General features: G+C 43.3%; 1 protein-coding gene across 10 annotated transcripts in view; it reads right to left on the reverse strand.

The window, feature by feature from the left end:
• Positions 1-24,001, reverse strand: part of DTNB (dystrobrevin beta) — a 409,923-nt gene that overhangs the window by 69,277 nt on the left and 316,645 nt on the right. For 6 of the 10 annotated variants that reach the window (XM_032762373.2, XM_032762370.2, XM_075063546.1 and 3 more), the window contains 4 exons: positions 21,529-21,614; positions 18,897-19,010; positions 13,677-13,773; positions 7,717-7,737 (listed from right to left, as the gene is read on the reverse strand). In XM_032762373.2, the coding sequence (XP_032618264.1) occupies positions 7,717-7,737; positions 13,677-13,773; positions 18,897-19,010; positions 21,529-21,614 (318 nt within the window). The remainder of the gene's footprint in view (positions 1-7,716; positions 7,738-13,676; positions 13,774-18,896; positions 19,011-21,528; positions 21,615-24,001) is intronic. The other 4 variants (XM_032762374.2, XM_032762371.2, XM_075063547.1 and 1 more) reach the window with 1 other exon arrangement.

Consider the following 24,001-nt stretch of genomic DNA (forward strand, 5'->3'; position numbering starts at 1 on the left):
AGTATAGGGAACAGAATACTTGGTACATCCCAATCCGGATCAGGAAAGTTAAAACCACTGGTGAAACAGTCATATTGTTTCTATTCAGCCTCAAATGCAGGAGAAATTCCCTCGAAACAACGCCATTCGTTAATCTATTAAGAACACACATGGCCGTTTTCCTAGAAAAGTTGATAGAGCAATGGTGATACATGTTGTGAAAGTGACTTCAACAGTCACGCTGACAGTGTCTCTCTGTTACTCAGGGCCAAACTTCCAAGTACCTTTACACCTTTGGTTTCTCTCAGATAAACTGTGGACCTACACACACAGCTAGTTATACTCTGGACCTGATCTTCAGACTGGGCATTGATGCAGAATGCAAAAATATTATTCCCCTGTTAGACAGTCTTAGAGATGCAGCTCACTTTGATATATTATCAGACCAAACTGCACTTGCATAAACCCTGCTTTGAGATGGTGCATCACGTCTACACTATGGGTCTGGACAGAGTGTGTGCATGGGTGTGGGGAAACAGAGAACAAACTGGGGTGAGAGAGGTAATCCTGGATGACACCATTCACCTCAAAGAGATATAAAGTTACAATATGGTTAGCAGCAGAGCATTTTATGCTCAAATGGGTTATTGTGCTATTTTAGACCAAATCTAGGTGATTCTGCTACATACGATGTGCTTTAGCAAGATGTGCCAGGACCCGCTAGCAAAGAAGATCACAGATGAGGAAATGAGGTGGAAAGAGGGAGAGCACCTTGTGAGGGAAAGTGTCAAAAGAGAGCAATACACTCTGCATAGCAGATGACAAAAGTAGCCCCAAATGGCTGCCATGTGCTAGCAACCCTTTTCCCAGTGAAATGGATTTCATGAGACCTCAAGTAATCCCATGCTGACAATTCCTTATTACTATTAATAAGGGCCATGTGCCATATAAACCAACGCTGGATCCAGAAATCATTCATGTGGCTTTGATTAGTCCCCCATGCTTGTATAACGACTGGAAGAAAAGTGTTGTGGACACACATACAAATGCACTTAGTACTGATTTCTCTGCAAGTACAGTAATAACAACACCGCCTAACTCATACGGGACGTCTGCAGCAGAACAAGGAATTGCATATGAATCTCCCAAGTCCTAGACTACTGCCCAAACCACTGGCCATCCTGTTAGCAGTATCACAGAGCTCTATTTTATTGGATGTTTAAAAACGTGCTATGTGAATATGACACTGGTGTAAGGTGCACAACTTCTAGTACTGAAGAAAGAAGTAACCCAATCACAGAATAGGAACAGCTGCAGTGTAAGTTTCTTCCACACTAATGTGTGTCTACTTGCAGTGAGAAGCAACGCTGTTCACTGGAACAAGCCCTGGATTAGAAGCCAGGGACTTTGGATTGCTAATTCCAGTTTTGTCATTAACTTGCTATTTGGTCTTGAACATGTAACAATCTCTCACTCTCAGTCTTCCCAATCTCTGAAATGGACACAACAATATTTATTTACTTAACTCAGAGATGTTGTGAGGATTAATTTTATGAAGTGTTTTAAAGATTTTAAATGCTATAAAAGCATTACGTGTTACCATTATCTGTCCATGGCATATATAATGCATCAGTGTTTAGTCACCATCCCAGGCAGGGAGCAATAAAAGCAGCTCATGCTCTCAGGGGATGAGTATGCAATGACTCATGCTCCCAGGAGATGAGCATGCTTTGCCTACATCACTCCTGGCTGCTGGGTCAGACCTGCAACTTTGCATTTATAATGAGCAACTCTCTTGTTGAAGAGACAGTCCCTATGAAAGCAAGTTCTGCCTTTACACCTAATTCAATGTGCGGCCTCTGCTGAGATAGTCAACAAAGGGGGCTGTGACAGGCATTTCCATTAGATGGAACCACTAGGAACCAGGCTCACAGCAAATGTCTTCTTGTTACAGTTGGCCTGGACTGGTCTTGAATTGGTGGCCTAGAAAGCTCCATATCCTCTTCCCCAGAGCCAGGCACTGCATATTGCAGGAAATACAACAAAGCTGAATCCTTAAATAATGGTGTTACACATTCAGATGTATAACTGCTATTAATGGCAGAGAGGTGTAATCTGACCCAGAATGGCAGTAGTAGATTTCATTTAGATCCAGGCTAGTGGCAGGACGTGTACAGAACAAAATCCAACTATGGTAACAGGTGGGCGTACAGCTGAATTGTCTCTTACAAAAGTCACATTTTATGATGTAATTGTTGCAAAAAGCAATTGGTTAAATAACTGTTTAGATTGTGTGGTATCAATCTCCTTCACGTGACATCCACCCTTACACAGGGTTCCATTGACGAATATCCATTACCTCATCACAGAGCAAGTCTTGTTTTATGCATGTGCCTATGACTACGAAGCACGTTGCCAGGGTGAGGGATGGAAACAGTATAAACTTTTTTAAAGTCTTCTTCTACCGTACCAACTCACAGAGTGCATGAACAATAGCATGTACTGCTTCAGGACTGCTATTTCTGTCAGCCAGAGGATTTATGTAGCTTATACAGAACCTTTTCAAACCAGCACTTCCTCCCTCTACCCCCGCCATATTATCATAGGTATTTACTGTGAAAGTTTCAACTTACTACACCTCCTGTAAGAACTGAAAGCCTGATACTTTTAGTGGAAGGGTAGGGACAGGAGACTGTGGTTTTTATTTTTATAACTTGTTGTTTTTTGAAAATGACCACAATTGTTATGGCCATTTTGTTTTGGAAGTGAAAAGAGGGGAAATTTGTGAGTCTACCTGCCAAAGGGTTACAACAATTCTTTGTCATCCTTTTCACTGTATACACACTGAACAAGAGACCAATAGCACCATAACATATAGAAGAGGGGTCAGCAACCTTCGGCATGTGGCCCATCAGGGTAATCTGCTGATGGGCCGCGAGACAGTTTGTTTACATTGACTGTCTGCAGGCACAGCCCCCTGAAGCTCCCAGTGGCCAGGGACATGCTGGCCACTGCTTCCTGCAGTTCCCATTGGCTGGGGATGGTGAACTACAGCCACTGGGAGCTGCAGGGAGCCGTTCCTGCGGACAGTCAATGTAAACAAAATGTCTTATGGCCTGCCAGTAGATTATCCTGATGGGCCATGTGTCAAAGGTTGCCGACCCTTGTTATAGAAACATATAAAGCCCTTTTCCAAGGGCTCCTGTTGCTGTTATATGTTTTGAAATTATTAGCAACAAATTGGAATAATAAATAATATTTTTAGGGTACAACAAGTCTCATAGCTCATCACTTCTCTGATTATATGTGACCCTTCTAGCATGACCAGCTCAGGACTCTCCCTAAACTGTCCATGATAAAACTATTGTACCACCATAACTTTGCACAGAAGTGAATTCTAGAGCGGAGGTTCTTAATCAGTTTCAGTTCTAGCCCTGTTTTCACATACAATATGTACGTTTTTTAAAAATTCATTGGTTGGGATTAAAATTTCTATTCTGGGTCTCTTTCTGAAGGTGAATGTTTTGAAAATTTGAGCAATCCCTCCTGCTGTTTTTGAGTTCCGAAGATTAAAACAATTCTAGCCACATTTCTTTTGTACAGAGCTGTGTTAAAAATGACAGCAGCTTGAAAGTTGAAACTTGGCATTGGGCATAGTTCTCAGTGAGGGCAAGGTCTGAAAAACATGAATTTGAACAAAGTCATGCCTATTTCAAATTGCATTTGGAGTGTAAGCAGGACAAAATGTCATTAGGTGGAGAGGCACTTGATGCTGGAAAGACCTGTGGAATGGCCACTTAGCATAAGGTTCTGAGCCGTGATTGCTACCCCTTAAAGGGATACAGCCAACTTCAATCACGCTTCTAGCTGACAGTCTTTTACCTAGTTTTATGACAACCACCACCTAAGATTACTACAACTCAAAGCTATAGGGAAAAATCACTCTTTCCCTTTTCAGTTTATTTTGTGCATTTGACAGCACTTGGAATATAGACCAGTGTTTCTCAGATGGGTGTCCGTGAGGGCACTCTAGATCCCTGCTGATCAACTCTACCCTCTTCCTCCCTCCCTCAACTCCTCCTCTTCCATCCCAGCGCCTCCAGCATGCTGGGGAATAGCTCTTCAGCGGGCGGTGTGCAGAAAGCGCTGGGAGGAGGGGGAGGAGTGGGGACAGGGTGTCTCATGGGAGGGGGTGAAATTCTGTCCAGGGCTACTAGACCCACTGATCAACCCCTCCTCCTCCCTCCCAGTGCCTCCTGTATGCCGGGGAACAGCTGTCCAGTGGCATGCAGAAGGTGCTGGGAGGGAGGGGGAGGAGCGGGGATGGGGTGCTCGGAGGCAGAAAGAGGTGAAGAGGAGGGGCAGGGAGGAGTGGGGGTGGGAAGAGGTGGGGCGGGGACTTGGCAGAAGGGGTGGAGAGGGCCAGGGCCTGGGCTGAGCAGGTCCACGAAAAATTTTAACTCGAAATGGGGGTCCTTGGGTTGCTAAAGTTTGAGAACTGCTGATATAGACAATCACTCTTCCTGTTTGTAAGGGTCTTACACATGCTCCAAGCGGGGCAACAAAGACATTGTGATGGTAAAACCAATGAAGTGCCTGAAACTAATTTAAACTTATTTGCTGAAACTGACTAGATTTCTAGTTGACTATGTCCCTTTAAGCTGGGTTCTTCCAAAGCATCAGCCTTTCTATTCTCCAGTATTGTGTTTATTTGAATACTTGGAATAAATGGCTGACAGTAAATTTACTGAAGTAGCAGAGAAGCCAATGTATGGCCCAGTGATTCTACAATAAGAACCAGAGCTGCCTTTCGCCTCTCCTCTTCAGTGTGAAGAAGTACCGTGACCACCCCCCTCTTCCTGAAAACTACTGGGCTCAGTAGACAATATGATGTGGGGATCTCATTTAAGTGGCTTTGATCGAAGCAGAGCAATGCATACTGGAACTTGTAGTTTTTTTCAGGTTGCACCATTGTATTACAGATGAGGGCAGCTGCAACCTGCTCCAGTTCCTGCAAACTAGGCACCACATTCAGATTTATTTAATACAAGTCACTAACCTGGCCTTCGGTTGGTCTAAGTTTGGTTACTGCTGTTTCAAATCCTTGTTGCCTCAGAAACCATAAATTCCAAAGCAGCGGGACTATCTAGTGAAGTAATGTGCTGTTAACACTTTAGTAAGAGCTCCCCACCCCCTAAACTTCCTCTCTGATAAACATGATATTCCAGGGTTTGTGCACTGCAGACAGGAGGGAAGAACAACTGGGGAATCGCTTCATTTGTATTGTATCAGAGGGGTAGCCGTGTTAGTCGGGATCTGCAAAAGAAGCAAAGAATCCTGTGGCACCTTATAGACTAACAGACGTTTTGGAGCATGAGCTTTTGTGAGTGAATACCCACTTCGTCGGATGATAAGGTGCCACAGGATTCTTTGCTGCTTTCGTTTGTTTTCCTATTCTAACTACAATATGTTTCAATAACTATAGTAGAGAGAGAGCCTGGAGCACTGGGCCTAGTGCATGACCTGAGGCCTGAACCAGAAGCTGTAAATCAAAATCAGGCCATGTATTAAACCAGACGATTACGAGTTCACTGCCCAGTACATTGCCCAGAGTTGGTGCTATACAGTGGGCATTAAATATTTATCAGCTCGTACAAATACCACACTGGGTAGTACTATCAAGGTCTGCCAAACCAGCTATCTACAAAAACTGGGGAGAGAAGTAGGGTGACCAGGTGTCCGATTTTGGACCAGAACACCCAGTCAAAAATGGATCCTGGTGGCTCTGGTCAGCACCACTGACCGGGCTATGGACTGTCCTATTGGTGGCGCTGCACAGCGGGGCTGGCAGGCTCCCTGCTAGCCTCTGAGCCACACAGCTCCCGGGAAGCAGCCGGCACGTTCCCACTCTGGCTCCTATGCATACAGGGAAGCCAGGGTGCTCTGGTAAGTGTGGCCAATGGGAGCTGCAGGGGGGCGCCTATAGACAGGGCAGCACACAGAGTCACCTGGCCATGCCTCCGTGTAGAAGCTGGAGGCAGGAAATGCTGCTGCTTCTGGGAGCTGCTTAAGGTAAGCACTGCCCAGAGCCTGCACCCCGGCCCCCTCCCACACCCCAACCCCAGCCCTGATCCCCTCCTGCCCTCTGAACCTCTCGGTCCCAGCCCAGAGCACCCTCCTGCACCCCAAACCCCTTATCCTCAGCCCCACCCCAGAGTCTGCACCCCCATCCAGAGCCCTCCTGCACCCCATCCCACTGAGCCAGCCTGGTGAAAATGAGAGAGTGAGGGTGGGGAGAGTGAGCCACAGAGGGAGGGGGAATGGAGTGAGCAGGGGTGGGGCCTCAGAGAAGGGGCGAGGCAGGGGTGGGGCAAGGGTGTTCAGTTTCAGTATAAAGGTGGCAACCCTAGAGAGCACACAACCCCCCACCCCACAAGTCAACTAAAACAATAACCAGGAAGGAGGCAGCGGCACTGGGAAACAAATGTTAATTATGCTACACTTCCATGGAAATGTTTAATCCTGAAAATTATCCTGCGTATGATGACAATATATGGCAATGTTCAGCTTTTGCAATTTGACGGGGCAGAGGAGTACAGACCTTATCTGGGTATCCTGGGGTTCTTTTTCCCCCAGGAAACATTGTGTACTTACCTGTTTTTTGGTGTAATCTGGTCCATTCCTAAAAGTCACAAGTTGTTTTGCAGAGGTATTTTTATGAACCCCAGGGAAATCTTCTCTAGCCACATCTAGAGAGAAACGAACTCCAGCACAAGGAGGGAATTCACCACAATCATCCCTTCAATTTGGGAAAGAAATTTTAATATGGGGCTCCCAGGAGCCACCAAGGGTCAGTTCCAGCACATTACTGAAGTGGCGTGACTCAGAGGTTCACCGATAGAAGCTGTATACATAGGTACATCTTCTTATGAGAAATACGTTATCTGAATATTTTCAAGCTGTGTAAGGTCTATATGGCAGATAAACAACCAAAGTGAACACAGGGTTAATCTTCATAACTCTGTGTGCACAGAGAAGAACAGCTGGAGTGTGCTGAGAGGGTGTGCTGCTGAAGAAAAATAACTGAATATAAGGCTGTTCCTTAAAGAAGAAACAGGGCTCCCTCTGGAGTGGATCACAAAGTTAACACTGGATTTAAATTTTAGTAGGAGGGGAATGGAAATGGAAATCAATAACAGCAAATGTTATTTGTCCCCCATTAGTTTGCACATTTTGTTTGCAATGAGTGCAAAAGACTAGTCTAGTGAGACTATATCAAGGCTACATGACATGAAGCCATGCCCAGAGTATCAAAATTAGTTTTCATGCATGGACTTGTACACAGCAAACAGGCAAATTCCAGGTTATTCAAAGAGACAAGGAAGTTATCAAAATACTCCAGAGAAACTGTCAGACTACGAAGTAAACCAAGCTGAAAATCTGCCTTTTCAATCTGGTTGATCATGCACTTTTCCAAAAAACAAACAAATATTCTCACTGGTCATGTATTCAAGGCAATCCACTTAATTTGAAAGCTCACAGTACTGTATTAAGAACATGCTCCACTGGGAACTGAAGAGTTCTGGTTTGGAATTTTAAAAATGAGAAAGACCCCATAGCAGTGACTTTTCACTAGCAATGCATGGTTCATTTATATACAATCTCATCAGGACAAAAATTGTGTTTTCATGCAGAACCCCACCAAGTTAGATCAACTACACACTGAAATCAACTTACTGCCTGCTTTTGCTCTTCTTCCTATAAATGTTGGCAACAGAAAAACGTGAAAAGAGAAACACAGATATATTAATCATCATGTTAAAAGGAAATACACAAACATACAACAGAAGAAATGAAAGAACAGGCAGACTGTAAATTGTAGAAACATCTGTAGATGCAACACGAAACAAAGATGCAGTAGCTGTGGGGAGAAAGCAGAGATGCAGTTTGTTCCATGTCTCAAAAAGAGATCTATGTCTATAATGTGCACTTGTGCTAGGAGGTCGAATAAACCAAGCAGATCTCAGAGCGACCCCTTCCTGCCCAAAACACCCTTAGTGCCCTCAGCACCTCCCTTGGACTCAGATGATCCACCAGTTCTCTCTATTCAACACCTGCACTCCTTGAGGCCCTCAACCTTTCAGCTAAGAAGGACTAAACTAAATACCTCTTTAACTCTATAAATGCTAGCCATGAAACTGTTTGAAGGCTGCCAATACTCAGTGATGCACTGTGCTTGTGACAGAACAGCATAACATCTCTGCCGCACTTTCAGTCTTTGCCAAACTGAAGCCATAGTCAGGGACCTCCTGTCACTGGCCCACAGTGACCTTTACTGATCAGGTTAAAAAAGGCAAGTTGGTACAATGTCAGACATCCAGAGCAGTGGAATGGAAGGAGAGGAGGTTCGAAGGGTGGTCTTGTGAGACATTTGAGCACAAGATTGAGATCCCACGGTGGTACAGGTTGGTATACTTCTGGGTACATGTTCTGTATACTTGCAAGAAAGAGCCGTGTAATCGGGTGAGCAAATATTGAAGACCCTTCTATCTGTTCATGGAGGGCTGTGATGGCAGCCAGGTGTACTTTAATAGAACTTATGGCTAACCCTGTTTCCTTCAGTTCTAGTAGGTAGTATAGGATCATAGATAGAGGCGCCTTGTTCACATCCAGCTATTTTTGCTGACACCAAAGGGAGAATCTTCTCCACTTGTGGTGGTAAGTATTTCTAGTGGTGAGGCGACAGCTATTTAGTAATACCTGTTTTACTTTCTCCACACAGTTCAATTCCCCTTGTTGGAACCAGAGAGGAGCCATGCTTTGAAATGGAGTTTTCCTGGGTCTAGATGGAGCATCAGACCCTTGTTCTGGGACAGGAGGTCCGTCTGGAAAGGCAGTAGTTGTGGGGCACAGACTGCTAGACATGAAAGGTACGGAAACTAAGTCTCTCTGGGCCATGTGGGAACAATAAGAATGATGTATGCTCTGTCGAATTGTATCTTGCGGATAACCCGTGGGATCAGTGGTAGCAGCGGGAAGGCGTATATGAGTGATGCGTTCCACGGGATGAGGAAGGATCCCCTAAAGATCCCAGTGCCAGGCCTGCCCTGGAGCAAAATAGTGGACATTTGTGATTTGTCATTAAGGCGAAAAGGTTGATTACTGGGTGACTCCATTTTTGGAACATCGTGCCGAGAACACTGTCATGGATTTCCCACTCCTGTTCCTGTGAGAAGTGCCTGCTGAGGTTATCGGCTGTAGTTTTTTGGCACCCTGGTAGGTATGATGCTGTGATGTTTATACTGTTGCAGATGCAGAAGTTCCATACATTCATGGCTTCTACGCATAGCGAGTGAGACCTGGCTCCTCCTTGGTGATTGATGTAAAACATACACACCACATTGTCACTGAGAATAGAGATTGAGGTTTCTCGTATGAGTGGGAGGAAGTGTTGGCATGCATTGTGTACCACACAGAGTTCCAGGAGATTGATATGCAGTTGGGTTTCTGTCGCAGACCACTTGCCTTGTTGTCATAAACAGGTAGCTAAGGGTGAATGTTTCTTTTACCTGTAAAGGGTTAACAAAGGGAACCAAACACCTGACCAGAGGACCAATCAGGAAACCGGATTTTTTAAAAGCTCCGGGAGGGAATTTTTGGGTGTGTGTCTTTTGTCTGTGTCTCGGTTGCTCTCTTGGCTCTGAGAGTGATCTCTCTATCTCCAGGCTTTAAAATCTTCTGTTTCCCAATTGTAAGTACAGGTATAAGACAATATAGGTTTTTATATTGTTTTTGTATTTACATGTGTGTAATTTGCTGGAATGTTAAATTGTATTTCTTTTTGGATAAGGCTGTTTATTCATTTTTCTTTTAAGCCATTAACTCTGTATATTGTCACCTTGATACAGAGCCATTTTATTCTTTTCTTCTTTTTATATAAGCTTTCTTTTCAAGACCTGTTGGATTTTTTTCCTAGGGGGGGGCTCAAGGGATTGAGCCTGCAGCTCACCAGGGAATTGGTGGGAAGAAGAGACGGGGGGAAGGGAAATCTCTTTGTGTTAGAGTTACTAAGCTTAAATTTGTATAGCCTCTGGGGGAGGGGGAGAACATTGATCTCCTGTGTCGTGTTTCAAGGAATTGAAGCAAGGTTAATCTCCTAGTGTACCCAGGGTGGGAAGTTCTGGTTGAGAGGTAAAGAGGGGGAAGGGAAGTGGGTTATTTCCCTTTGTTGTGAGACTCAGGGCATCTGAGTCTTGGGGTCCCCCAGGGAAGGTTTTGGGGAGACCAGAGTGAGCCAGACACTGGAATTTCTGGCTGGTGGCAGCGCTATCAGATCCAAGCTCGTAATTAAGCTTGGAGGGTTCATGCAGGCACCCACATTTTGGACACAAAGGTTCAGAATTGGGAATTATGCTTTATGACACTTGTACATTGTGGTGACCCAAGTAGGCGCCTCAACCTATCAGGGAGGCATCTGTTGAAATAGTCACTGATGGAGGGGTCTTGTTGAAAGGGAATCCCGGAGCATACATTCCCTGGCTGTGTCCACCATTGTAGGGAGAGGATAACCCTTAGTGGTATTGTCACACATCTGTTGAGAGAGTGTTTGCTGGGTGTATAGACGGTGCTCAACTAGTGCTGTAGACAGTACATATGGAGTCTGGCATACTTTACTACAAAAGTCGTAGCTGCCATATGTCCCAGAATCTGAAGGCATGTCCTCACTGAAGTTTGTGGGCTGATGGTCACCGTGGAAATAAGATTGGTCAATGCAGTGAATCTGGGGTTTGGCAATATTGCCTTGGCTTGTATGGAATCTAGGTCAACTCCAATAAACTCCAATCGCTGGGTTGGTTCCAGGGTGGATTTCTTTTAGTTTATCTGTAGACCTAGCTGGTGAAACAGGTCTATTGTGGTCTTCAACATGCCTGCCATTTCTTGTTGATTGGCACCCTTGAGAAGGCAATTGTCCAAATAGGGGAAGATTATGACTCCTTTGCGTCATAAATGTGCTGCGACTACCATGAGCATTTTTGAGAATACGCGGGGAGTGGTGGACAGTTTGAAGGGAAGGACCCTGTATTGGTAGTGGTTGGGTCCTACTGTGAACCTCAGGAACCGAATGTGGGCAGGATGACTCCTGTGTGTGCTGTTCCCCTGACCGACGACTGCTGCGAGAAATTGCCGATCTCCGGTGTAGGGACACGCTGACACCTAGAGTGGAGCACCCACAGGGCCACCACTCGAAGAAGAAGAATTCCTTTTGAACTACGATATATCTTTTAGAAAAACATCCACTCACCATTTAAAAATTGCAAGTGATGGAAAATCCACCAAGACTTTTTGTAAAACTGTTCCAATGGTTAATTACTCTCACTGTTAAAATGTATACTTTATTTCCAGTCCACATTTGTCTAGCTTTAACTTCCAGCCACTGAAACATCTTAAGGATTATCTAGTAGACTGAAAAGCCTATTATCAAATATTTCTTCCCTATGCAGGGACTTTTATAGACTGTGATCTAGTCACCTCTTAACCTTCTCTTTGTTAAGCTAAATTAAACCTTTTGAGGATAGTGGTGGGGACAGTGCCTCGTGTCATGCCTGTAGTTGCTACCACAATGCAAATAATAAAATTTGCAGTTTAATTTTGCTGCCTCTGTTTTTCTGTGCTCAACTTGAGTCCCCTCATGGCTGACCTTTAGAGGTGGTGAAGGCATGCCACTATCTGTGACTTCAACTAGAGTTTCATATGCCCTTCACCTCTAACATGGGCATCCAAAACTGAAACACACAAAACCAAAGAACACTTCTCCCCTTACTTTTTTCTTTCTAAGATATAAACTACAAAATTAGATACTAGCAATCGCTGCTTGACAGTTTTCTTCAGTGCACAGGGGCAGAGTGTTTTCAGTGGTTGGCCTCAGGCTCTGGACCTTGCTCCTCCAACTGGTCTGTGAGAGTTTGGGTATGCCAATCTCCTTTCTTGCTTCAGCCTGAGTGGTTGGTTATATGGATGCTATATAGATCAGCAGTGAATGAGAGGTTTCCAATTTAGACTTTGGTCATGAAATCCTATGATATGACTTAATTTTGGTACCCAGAGACTCTGATTAATTCACCTAATGTATGCACTATGCTTTGAACATGTAAATTATTATTTATTAGCACTTATACTTTAAAAAAAAGATAACTGGAATTCCATTTTTCAGGTCATCATCCAATAAAAAGAGTTTTATTCTTTGTCTTCTAAATGGCCAAGTCATTAATATTTGAAATCCACTTGCTGTACCTACGTAATGACTAGGGCTGTCAATTAATCGCAGTTAACTCACGTGATTAACTCAAAAAAATTAAACACAATTAAAAAAATTAATTGCAATTAATCTCAGTTTTAACCTCACTATTAAACAATAGAAAACCAACTGAAATTTGTTAAATATTTTTGGATTTTTTCTACATTTTCAAATATATTGGATTCTATTACAACACAGAATGCAAAGTGTACAGTGCTCACTTTATATCATTACTTTTATTACAAATGTTTGCACTGTAAAAAATGATAAACAAAAGAAATTGAATTTTTCAGTTCACCTCATAAAAGTACTGTAGTGCAATCTTTTTGTCGTGAAAGTGCAACTTACAAATGTAGATTTTTTTTGGTTACATAACTGCACTCAAAAACAAAACAATGTAAAACTTCAGAGCCTACAAGTCCACTCAGTCCTACTTCTTGTTCAGCCACTCGTTAAGACAAACAAGGAGATAATGCTGCCCATTTCTTATTTACAATGTCACCTGAAAGTGAGAATAGGTGTTTGCATGGCATTTTTGTAGTCGGCATCGCAAGGTATTTTCATGTCGGATATGCTAAACATTCATATGCCCCTTCATGCTTCAGCCACCATTCCATAGGACATGCTTCCATATTGATAAGGCTCATTAAAAAATAATGCTTTAATTAAATTTGTGACTGCATTCCTAGAGGGAGACTTGTATGTTTCCTACTCTGTTTTACCCGCATTCTGCCATATATTTCATGTTATAGAAGTCTTGGATGATGACCCAGCACATGTTGATCGTTTTAAGAACACTTTCACTGCAGATTTCACAAAATGCAAAGAAGGACAAATGTGAGATTTCTAAAGATAGCTACAGCACTCGACCCAAAGTTTAAGAATCTGAAGTGCCTTCCAAAATCTGAGAGGGACAGGGGTTGGCAGCTCACCATTCCAGGAAGCAGTGCAGACCGAGGGATGTGCTGGCCACTGCCCCCATTGGCCTGGGACGGTGAGCTGCAGCCAGTGGGAGCTGCGATCAGCCGAACCTGCGGATATGGCAGGTAAACAAACTGGCCCGGCCTGCCAGGGTGCTTACCCTGGCGAGCTGTGCGCCAAAGGTTGCTGACCTCTGGGTTAGTCAATTAACAAATCTATTGTCCCTCTCCCAAACCTCCCAAAACTTGTGGGTGTTCAACAACTTTAACACGAGAAGCAGCATGTGGACCTAACTGCACATTAACCATCCTTCCCAATATGCAGAGCCAAAATGAAAGTGGCTTTTTACAAGTTCATACTGTTGTTTACAAGATTATCTGTACGTGATCACTGAGGGAAGTAATGACACCAGCAATATAGGAGTCTAGTGAGAGCAAAGCCTGGGCAGGGAGGGAGGAAGGTCTAAGACAAAGGTGTTTACCTTGAGCAGTTTCATTAGCCCTTCAAGCTGCACCATCAGTTCCCTTCTGCTCTCTTGAAGTGCAGACATTCTCTGTTCTAGTTCATCCTTTCTCTGCCTGTTCAAGTTACATGGAAGAAAGTGTCAAAAGAAACTCTGGCTATTTCGGGGCACATACGGAAATTCACAGAGCTGGCTGATTGGCATATACACCACGTTGTTATATTTCACTTTGTGTAGTACTCCCCCTTAAAGTTAACAAAATCAGAGCAAAACATAACACGCTAACCACGACTCCTATTGTAACATGGCATGCAACAATCACATTTTTCACTATGAAATACAGACACTCAAAGTCAGAATTATAATGGTGGGAAGCACTATTTTTAAACCAATGCAATTTGAAAAGAACGCCAGCATCCTCTTAATGATGCTGTCAGACCCAGGCATCCAGCAGATCTTTAAGACGTATCAGATTGAACCACCAAAAAAATGAAAACAGGGTGCAGAGTGCTGGAAGGAAGAGACAATGGAACACCATTAACCTGAACAGAGAATTTATAGAGCTACTTCTATCGAATAATCTGACATACAACTTGTGAAGCATTTGCTGCAACTGAACCTGTGTAGAGTGTAACACAACGCAAGCCAATCTGCTGGTAGAGAAGGGAATTTTTCCTTTCTGGGTATTGAAAATTATCCCATTCTAAAGCCTGTCAGAATGAAAGTCTTATGTTTAACAGATATGAGAGAAAAGTGGCTGTGTGTTTGTTTGTTTGTTTTAATTTTCAAAGAAAATTAAGAAGTCTCCTAGTCAGGAACCTAGAATCAAATGAGCATCACATGTCAAAAAGCTCGTTATTTTATGTGCTAAGAAAGCCATGTTGCATTATTTGAAACCATGAACAAATAGTACAATAACTGCAGGAAAAAAAGGTAACAGGAGAGGATTACTCATTTATTTCTGTGGTTTCATCCATATAATAATTTCAGGTCAGGATTTGGCTGACCGCCATATTTGGGGTTTGGAAGGAATTTTCCTCCAGGGCAGATTGGCAGAAGCCCTGGGGGTTTTTCGCCTTCCTCTGCAGCGTGGGGCATGGGTCACTTGCTGGAAAGTTCTCTGCACCTTGAAGTCTTTAAACCATGATTTGAAGACTTCAATGGCTCAGACACAGATTTGACACAGGAGTAGGTGGGTGAGATTCCGTGGCCTGCATTGTGCAGGAGGTCAGACTAGATGATCATAATGGTCCCTTCTGACCTTAAAGTCTATGAGTCTATGATAAAGACAGAATCAACGATATCACAGGCTTTGACCTGTCTTTGAATCTGGAAATTTTCCTCATGGATCTCTACCTACGGATGAATCATTACAAGGATCTTAGTAACCAACTCATTTTAGAAGCGAAAAATGTGAAAATAATAACTTGGAAACGAAACATCTCATCTCAGAACCAAATGGATCTACTGAGTATTGTTTGCAGTTACTATGGTAAATGGAAGGGTGGAGTATCGTATGTATTTACTCAAACCATCAAAGTACCAAGATTATATAACAGAATGGACTTCTTGCTCTGCTGGGTAGAGGTGACTGGATCGCAGTACCAATATAGAGAGAAGATTCTGACAAAAGAGAGCTCTTTAAGCTAAAAGACAAAAGCATAATGAAATCTAATGGCTGGGAGCTGAAGCTAGTCAAAGTAATGATAAAAATAAGGTGTAAATTATTAACAATGATGTTAATGATTAGCCATTACATTTCATTAACAACTTACCAAGGAACCGGATGAATTCTCCATGACTATATGTCTTTCTAAAATGTATACTCTAGTTAAACCAGAAGTTATGGGCTTAACACAAAAATTACTAGGTGAAATGCTCTAGCCCAGTGGTGGGTAACCTACGGTCCGTCAGGGTAATCTGCTGTCGGGCCACAAGACAGTTTGTTTACATTGACTGTCCACAGGCACAGCCCCCTGCAACTCCCAGTGGCTGCAGTTCACAGTTCCTGGCCAATGGGAGCTGCGGGAAGTGGTGGCCAGCATGTCCCTGTGGCATGTGCTGCTTCCCACAGATCCCATTGGCCGGGAACAGCAAACTGTGGCTATTGGGAGCTGTGGGTGGCCGTGCCTGTGGACGGTCAATGTAAACAAATTGTCTCGTGGCCTGCCAGCGGATTACCTAACGGGCTGTGTGTGGCCCATGGGCTGCAGGTTGCCCACTACTGCTCTAGCCTGTGTTATGCAGGAAGTCAGACTACATAATCCTGATGGCCCAGTCTGGCCTCAAAATATCTGAATTCTGCATGGAACTCTCTGACTTCCAAGAGTCATTCATAGATTTTAAGGTCAGAAGGGATCATTAGATCATCTAGTTTGACCTTCTATATATCACAAGTGAGAGTGTTTCACCTAGTTAGCCCTGTATTAAGCCAAATAATTTGTGTTTGACTAAACATCTTCCAGGAAGGCATTCAGTCTTGATTTAAAGACATCAAGAGATGGAGAATCCACCATTTCGTTTGGTAGTTTGTTCCAATGGTTAATCACCATTTGTGCCTCATTTCTCATTTGAATTTGTTTAGATTCAGCTTCCAGAGAGCAGTTCTCATTATGTCTTTTCCAAGAATCCTTTAGTATCATAGAATCATAGACTATCAGGGTTGGAAGGGACCTTAGGAGGCCATCTAGTCCAACCCCCTGCTCAATCCCCCAACTAAATCATCCCAGCCAGGGCTTTGTCAAGCCTGACCTTAAAAACCTCTAAGGAAGGAGATTCCACCACCTCCCTAGGTAACCCATTCCAGTGCTTCACACCCTCCTAGTGAAAAAGTTTTTCCTAATATCCAACCTAAACCTCCCCCACTGCAACTTGAGACCATTGCTCCTTGTTCTGTCATCTGCTACCACTGAGAACAGTCTAGATCCATCCTCAAAATCTGGTATTTTGTCCTGAAAGTACTTACACAACATAGTCACCTCTCAATCTTTTTGATAAGGAGTTCAGCCCGTTTAGCTTAAGTCTCTCACTGTAAGGCAATTTCCCAGACCTCAAATAATTTTTGTGACTGTTATCTGCTCTTGCTCCCATTTTCAACATTGTAAAAATGTGGACATCAGAGCTGTATGCAGTATTGGTCACACTAATGCCATACACAGAAGAAAAATAATCTCCTACGCCTATTCACTACATTCCAGTTTATACATCCAAGGGTCACATTAGCCCTTTTGCCACATGTTTGCACTAGGTCCAGAGCTCATGTTCAGTTGCTTGTTCACTATGACTCTTAAATCCTTTCCACAGTCACTGCTTTCAGGACACAGTCTTGAATTCTGAAAATACGGCCAGTATTCCTTGTTCCTAGAGGTATGACCTTGTACTCTGATGGATTAAAACACATTTTGTTCAAATGGGCCCTGGTTAAAGTGATCCAGATCACTCTGTATGATTGCTCTGGCCTCATTATTATTTACCACTCTGTCAATCATTGTGTCATCTGCAGATTTTATCAGCAGTGATTTTATATTAAATTTAAATTGCTTAGTCAGAGCTTCTGACCAGCCTATAAAATATAAAGTAATTTGCAGGGGAAAGTGTTAACCATGGGTGGGGGGAGATGGGGATATCTAGCAGCCCCAGCTTTCTTTAATCTGGATCCTGCCAGTCCACTCCAGCCTTCTCTCTATGCAATTCGAAGTACCTCTACTTCTGGCATCTTCTGAATTGCCATCAATGCAGCCCAGTCCCTGGCTCCCCACTCTCCCTGATCTTCAATGGAAAGTTGAGGGAGAGTAGCAGAAATCAGCATCTTGGTGGTGCACTAGTCCCTCCCTTTCTGCTTCAAAGAGCATGAATGGGCATAATTGGGGGTCAGTCTGTCTCCCTTATGTACAGGAAGCAAAAGGCCACATTCACACATTCCCTCATCTGCATTGAGCTCAACATGGAAACACAGAGACCACTGTTGTGTCCAAGCCCCCCAGGGGTCTCTAGCCCAGAGTTCGAGAACTGTGTTCTTGAGATGTTTCCAGCAGATGAGACAAAGGAAATATTGGTCAGCAGTGTACTGAGAAGCACTGATGAGGCTGAGCTGCTTCTATACAAAAAGCTAATAAATGTATTGAGAGTCTTTAATGCTGCAGTAGAGGGCTGGATAATAGCTTATAGGTAAGGCTGTATGAAAACCGTGGGCTGCAATTTTGTTGTGGAAACTGAAACTTTTAACACATATGGCAACTTTTTATAGTTGCTGCAAATTTGAGTGGCACTGCAACCCTGTGCGCCACTTATTCGAGGGGCAGCAATGCCACTCACTCAGATTTGGCCTGGCCATCTCTCCAGTGCACTCAAATTTGACCCCATACCAAAACTGGATTTTTTACAAACTGTGGCTTCTGAAACAAAAAATCACCACTGTCTTACAGTCTTGCCTATGGGAATTGTCCTGTACTGGGGATGGAGCAGAGCTGCCCCACTCCAGTGGCACTGTGTCTTAGGGAGAACTCCTCACCATGTACAGGATGCACACTAACATACAGCAAGGCTTCTCTTGCAATCCTAACATAATGCAGTTCTCAAAGGTCTGTATCTATCAAGAGCTTACATTTCAGGATGTGCATTAGGTTTCATATGGTGTTTTCTGAAGGTTGAACTGAGAATTAATAAGCAAAAGATGAAATAAAAAGCAGCCAGAGAATTCACTTGTGATTACACAGACGATGACATACTTTATTCTGTTAATACTGAAAATTCTTCCCTTGTCACTTCAAAATGCAAACGTAATCAAAGGAGTTTGAAGATTGCTCTTCAACTCTGGAGATGTGGCTGAATGTTTGCAGATAAGTGTTTTCAAAACCCCACTGACTAAGCAAATCACTGACACTACTCTTCTGTTCCATTTGCTTGTCCAGTAAATAAGGAAATGGTCCCAATTCTACTGGCCTCCTTACAAAAAACTGTCTTATTTTTCTTACATATCAAAAGCAAGAATACACTTTAAGTGATGTTTCTATTTGCTTTTAAATCCATTTTATGAAAGTCACATAGTTTTATATAACTGCCTGCTTTCAACAATCCCCAGCAGAAAGATTTAAAATGGCTCCTCAAAGTTCTTGTAGATTTACCAATAATACTCTGTTCTCAGTACCAGATAGGATCATTCATCCTGGAGAAGAGGCCACACATGGCTGAAGGCTTAATATGTCACATGCACAAAAGTTTTAGATTTATTTTTTTTACCGTAGAAGCCTGAGTTCTGCCAGCAAAGTTGGGTTCTGCTGAGCTTTCTCTGGGGTTGGCTGGGAGGCTTGTTCATGCTCCAGTCTGAGGCGCTGAATTTCTTGCAATATCTCTCTGTTGAAATAAGGAGACCAGGAGATTGAACAAGAAACAAGGCAACAGTTCATACTGTGTTTTCAAATTCTAGACAAAAGCTTCAAATGTGCTTTCTACCCAGCCCTATAACAGCAGCACAGTAGTAAGTACAGTTAATTCCCTTTCATGTGCGAATGCTGTGGGCTCAAATCCAGAAGTGGTATGTAGTGGAGACCTAAATATTGCCACAGGACTAGTTAGTAGAGCTATTATCAAACAGCTGATGAGTCTGAAATTAACCAATGTCACCACTCTGTTTTAAAGGGGGAAGAGCTGGATTTTTAGTCAAAGCATGTTGATCTATTTGCTCCTGCTGCAGGAAATGTTTCAAAGAGGCCAAGCCAGCATAAGTAGCTGTGGTGACACTGGTTAATTTCATAATCATCCTCACAAGGGTTTCTGGCAGGTCAGCAGGAATGTGAAAACAACAGCTCCTGGCCATAGAAGCTCATAGTAATGGAGAGAAACTTGTCAAGAGGGCTCACAAAGGGAATGCAATTAACTAGCATCCTCAACCGCACAGTGTATATTCTAAACTGCTGTCGCATCCTGTACAGCTGGAGGTCAGAGAACATATTGGTAACTGCTAAGAAGTCATTTATTAAAATGTAAATTAAATCACTCTTTCTTTTAATTAAGACAGAAAATTTAATCTCTAATCTTCATTTTAAAAAAAAAAACAGTTGGGCTACCTTCTCTGCTGGACTTCAGAGGAGCACTGAGCCTACAATTTAGTTTATCTCCTATATTTGGTCTTGTGATGGGTGTAACAGGCCCTTTGAGGCCTCATGCTGGAGGCATTGTGGTCCTACCACATTCTGCTCCAGAAAAGGAGTAGCGAAGGTTGGTCCTTCAGGCCTGCCTAGAAAGGCTTCAGGGAAGAAGCCAATCAGAGCAAGCAGGCTCAGATAAAATGAGGTGCAGGGGCTGAGCAGGTCAGCTCCTGGCTGGGACCAGAGGAACAAGGAAGGGTGCTCCTTGCTAGAGCTCAAGGGAGAGCCAGAAGGTGGGTTCTGGTGGCATTGATGTTCGATGAGGAAGGAAAGGAGTGGAGACCATCAGCCCTGAGCTAGAGGTGAAGAGAAAGGGGTTATATGGGAAGAGCCTCGGATATAACAGCAGTAGCCATTCAAGGAAGCGGCACCTGGCTGCTATTTATAGGGTCCCTGGGTTGAGAGACGGAGTAGTGGCGGGGTCTGGGTCCCCTCACTGGCCATTGGAAGAGTGTCTGAAGCCCAAAGAAGGGGACAAATTTCATGTAGAAGCCCAAGCATAGGGCTAGAATTTAAAAGGCTCTAGGATGGCGCTGAAGACCCTGCAGAGGGCCAACCATTTGTTGAACTTTGTTACCCTGGGAAGAGGACTGAGCTTGAAGGAGTAATCTGGCTGGAGAGTTTGGGTGAGAAGAATTGATAAGGCAAAGACTAGACTCCAGGGAAAAAGCCCTGAGGGCACTACTCCATACCAGGGCAGGGGTGGACTTAAAGCTAGCTCAGAAGGGGCTGAGAACTGAGCCCAGAGATGCATCTGCAGATACCAATGAGGGCACAGTGATAGCCCCTGTTTGACCTTTTACCTCAGAAGAGGTGTTTTGGTGCATATTAACTGTGTGTGATGAGGTTAACAGCCAACAGGGGGTGCTCGCAGCAGAAAGAGAGAGAGTGCACACTTGCACCCAACCAACAAGAGGTGCTCATGAGAGGTGAGTTTCCCGTCACAGGTCTGCTCTTTAAGATTCATTCCAAACACTACAAGCTGTCCAATGAGAGGAAAAATCCTCCCTCTTCTCAAATCAAATTTCCTCCATGAAACCTTTCAAAATGCCTCCTTTTCCACATTTATTATACTGCTATTATCTGATTGGTTTATTCTACAACATGTGGGTTCTAAATTACAAGATCATTGGGGCTGCAACTGCAACTGCTTCAAGGCATGTACCATGCTGGGCACACTGCTGGCGCCCAATGAATAAGACAGTTAAGTGATTTCTCGGTGCTACAAGGGTTCTCAGGAACACAGGACGTAAGGGAGACTGTCAACTTGACCAAAATGTTTGAACTTGGGAGCCTCTGAGGTATGTGTCTAGCTCCCACTGTAGTAATCAGAAACCCCCATCTTAGGGCAATGAACATCACAAAGCACTTGGCATCAAATTCTGACCTAAGATGGGCCAGTTTTTTCAAACTTGGGGGCTCTAAAGGCCAGCCCCCATATCCACACTTAGACATCTCAACAAAAAATGTGATTGTCAGAGGTAATTAACAACAGAAACTAATTGCACTAATGAAACAGGTGCACTATTCAACAAGGGAACCTATGAAATTCAGTTTAAATAACAAAATGCTAGAAATAATTGAGTAAGCCTGCAAGTAAATGCTCTGTCCCCACATGGTGTCAAATATCAGAGGGGTAGCCACGTTAGTCTGGATCTGTAAAAGGTGCCACAGAACTCTTTGCCGCTGTCCCCCACCCCACTAAACAGCTCTACGTGACTTACCTGTTTTTGTTTTCCAGTTCGGCTATCAGCTGTCTTTGTTGTTTATTGGCATCAAAATTGAAACCCAAGTCTGTTGGTGGGCGTGGCTAGAGGATAAGAATATATAATATTTAATCACAGTATTTACTGTATGCTATATGGATAATGTGCTGCTTGGATCCAGGTTCCCTGAATGATGTAGTACAATATAGGGAGTATTGCTTGTTATGAAGAATGAACATTAATAAAATAACGGTTCTAACATTGACTCTTCAGGCACACCCTCCAACTAGGACTGCACAGTTATGCCCATCAATGCTTGCCCAGGCTGGAGAGAAGTGGATATGACTCAGTTTGTCATCTATTTGGGAAGGGGCTTGAGGAAAAACTGTATCATGTGTTTCTGCAGCACAGAATATTTCTATGTGATGCAGAGAAGTAGACACAGAAGCTAGCAGTATGCTTATGAAGAGGTGGAAGGAAAGAAGGAAAAGGGTATAAAAATAGTTGACAATTATACCATTCGTAAAGAAAAGCTGTTACCAGGATAAGACCTTTTCATATGGCAAGTCTTGAAGAAAAGATACAGTACACGATCATCATAATACAACTGTAGCAGAAACGTAGGAAACTAATTATGTAATGTTCTTCCTTGTTAGATTACACTAGAACTAGACAGTTCCATTCCTATTTACACATAATTTGTTGAAGCTTTTCAGCATGTTTCCTGGAAATTTTTTGACAGTTTCTCAGGTATAACCTAATACGAATCTCTCAGCCAAGAATGTTATTTCTTTTAGGTCCCAATTCCTTACGTGTGCTTAACTTTATACACGATGTAGTCTCCTTGAAATTAATGGGTCTATCACAAGCGTAACATTAAGCATTAAGACCAAACACGTAATTTGCAGAAGACTTTGGTGCTCACAGAGCTAAGGGTTGAAACAGGATGACACTTGAACTCTGCTGAGTCTGTCTTGAGCAGAAGGGGGAAGGCTGTAGAAAGGCTGCTACCCTGTTAACTTCACAATTCCATTGCTACTCTTAGGGAAACTGCTGCATTGAGTTTCTCCTCAGGACAAAAAAAGCTAAAATATTTGTACTATGCAATCAACATAGCCCTCATCCAATGGATTAAAAACTGGCTAAATTATAGATCTCCAACTATAAGTGTTAATAGTAATAATCCGTTTGGGACTCTGCAGGAATCAGTTCACAGCCAACTCTCCAATATTTTTTATCAATCACGTGAAAGTATAAAATCATTGTGTCATTTACAAAAACTTTACTAGCAAAGATTGGTGGAGTAATAAACAAGGATAAAGACAGATCATTTATACAGTGTGATCTGGAATGACTGATAAACTTGGCGCAATCAAACATGCTCTGCTCAGGGCAGCCAGAACTGTAAGCCACTGTGTTACCTGTCTGCCTTAGCAAGAGAGAGCTTTGCTGGGCTTAAACTGTGAGATAGCTCCATTCTACATCAACCTGTCTGCCTCACCAGCACACCTTTGAGACTCTGCATGCTTTAACCTTGCCTTGCAGGTTAACAATCAGGGAACCTGAGTTCCCCAGAATGTCTCTCTGCCGTGTCCAGTCTCTCTCACTGGGCACTCTCGGTAATTATAAAGCTTGCTGTCTCCAGAGAGACAGTGCACCTACTAGTCTGTTAGTTTAGCCACGGTCCCACACTCTACTTCAGTACATTGCACTGAGATAGTTTATAGTAAAACTAAGTTTATTAATAAAGAACATAGATTTAAGTCATACCAAACAAGAACAACAAACTAAACAAACACAGCACGCTTTCTCATGGCTAAAACGTAAAGCGAGGAAGCTATGCCTCTCACTTACATCAAGCTACCAGCATCTCCAGCTCTCCAAGCAAGAGAATCCACCATTCACAGAATCAGAGACAGCTGTCCCCTTTGGCCACTAAGTGATGCATAACTAGAATGTCTTTTTTGCTCCCCTTACATTTTCTAAAGTCTACTGTCTTTGCTTCAAGAGCCATGAAGATCTGCAAGGGGTTCAGACTCTGGCGTGAGATGATGCCCACTAGGTTTGTAAGTGGAACAGGTGGACTGATTGATGCGTGCACCAGGTCAGAGTACCTGAACTGATGCCTCCAAGCTGGAGATATCAATATTACCTGAACTCTGCCCTGTAAAATCTTTCTTGGAACTCTTGGGATTAACAGAACAGAGGGAAAAGTCTAAAACAGGTTCTTTCCCCATTGAATTAGAAGTGTGTCTGACAGAGATCCTGGGCTTGCTCCTCCCTGGGAGCAGAACACTGGAAACTTTGTGTTCACATTGGTAGCAAATAGGTTTACTGAGGGAACTTCTCATTTTAGGAATACCTGACCTAGACTGAGTCTTTCTATTCCCATTAGTCGCTGATGGAGCTCTTTCTGTTTAAGTGAACTGCTGTATCATTCTGGGCTACCAAGATGAGTCAGTGTTGTATGCACCAGTCCCACAGGTGTATA

The sequence above is a fragment of the Chelonoidis abingdonii genome, chromosome 3, assembly GCF_003597395.2.
Source record: "Chelonoidis abingdonii isolate Lonesome George chromosome 3, CheloAbing_2.0, whole genome shotgun sequence".
Taxonomy (NCBI): Eukaryota; Metazoa; Chordata; order Testudines; family Testudinidae; genus Chelonoidis; species Chelonoidis abingdonii.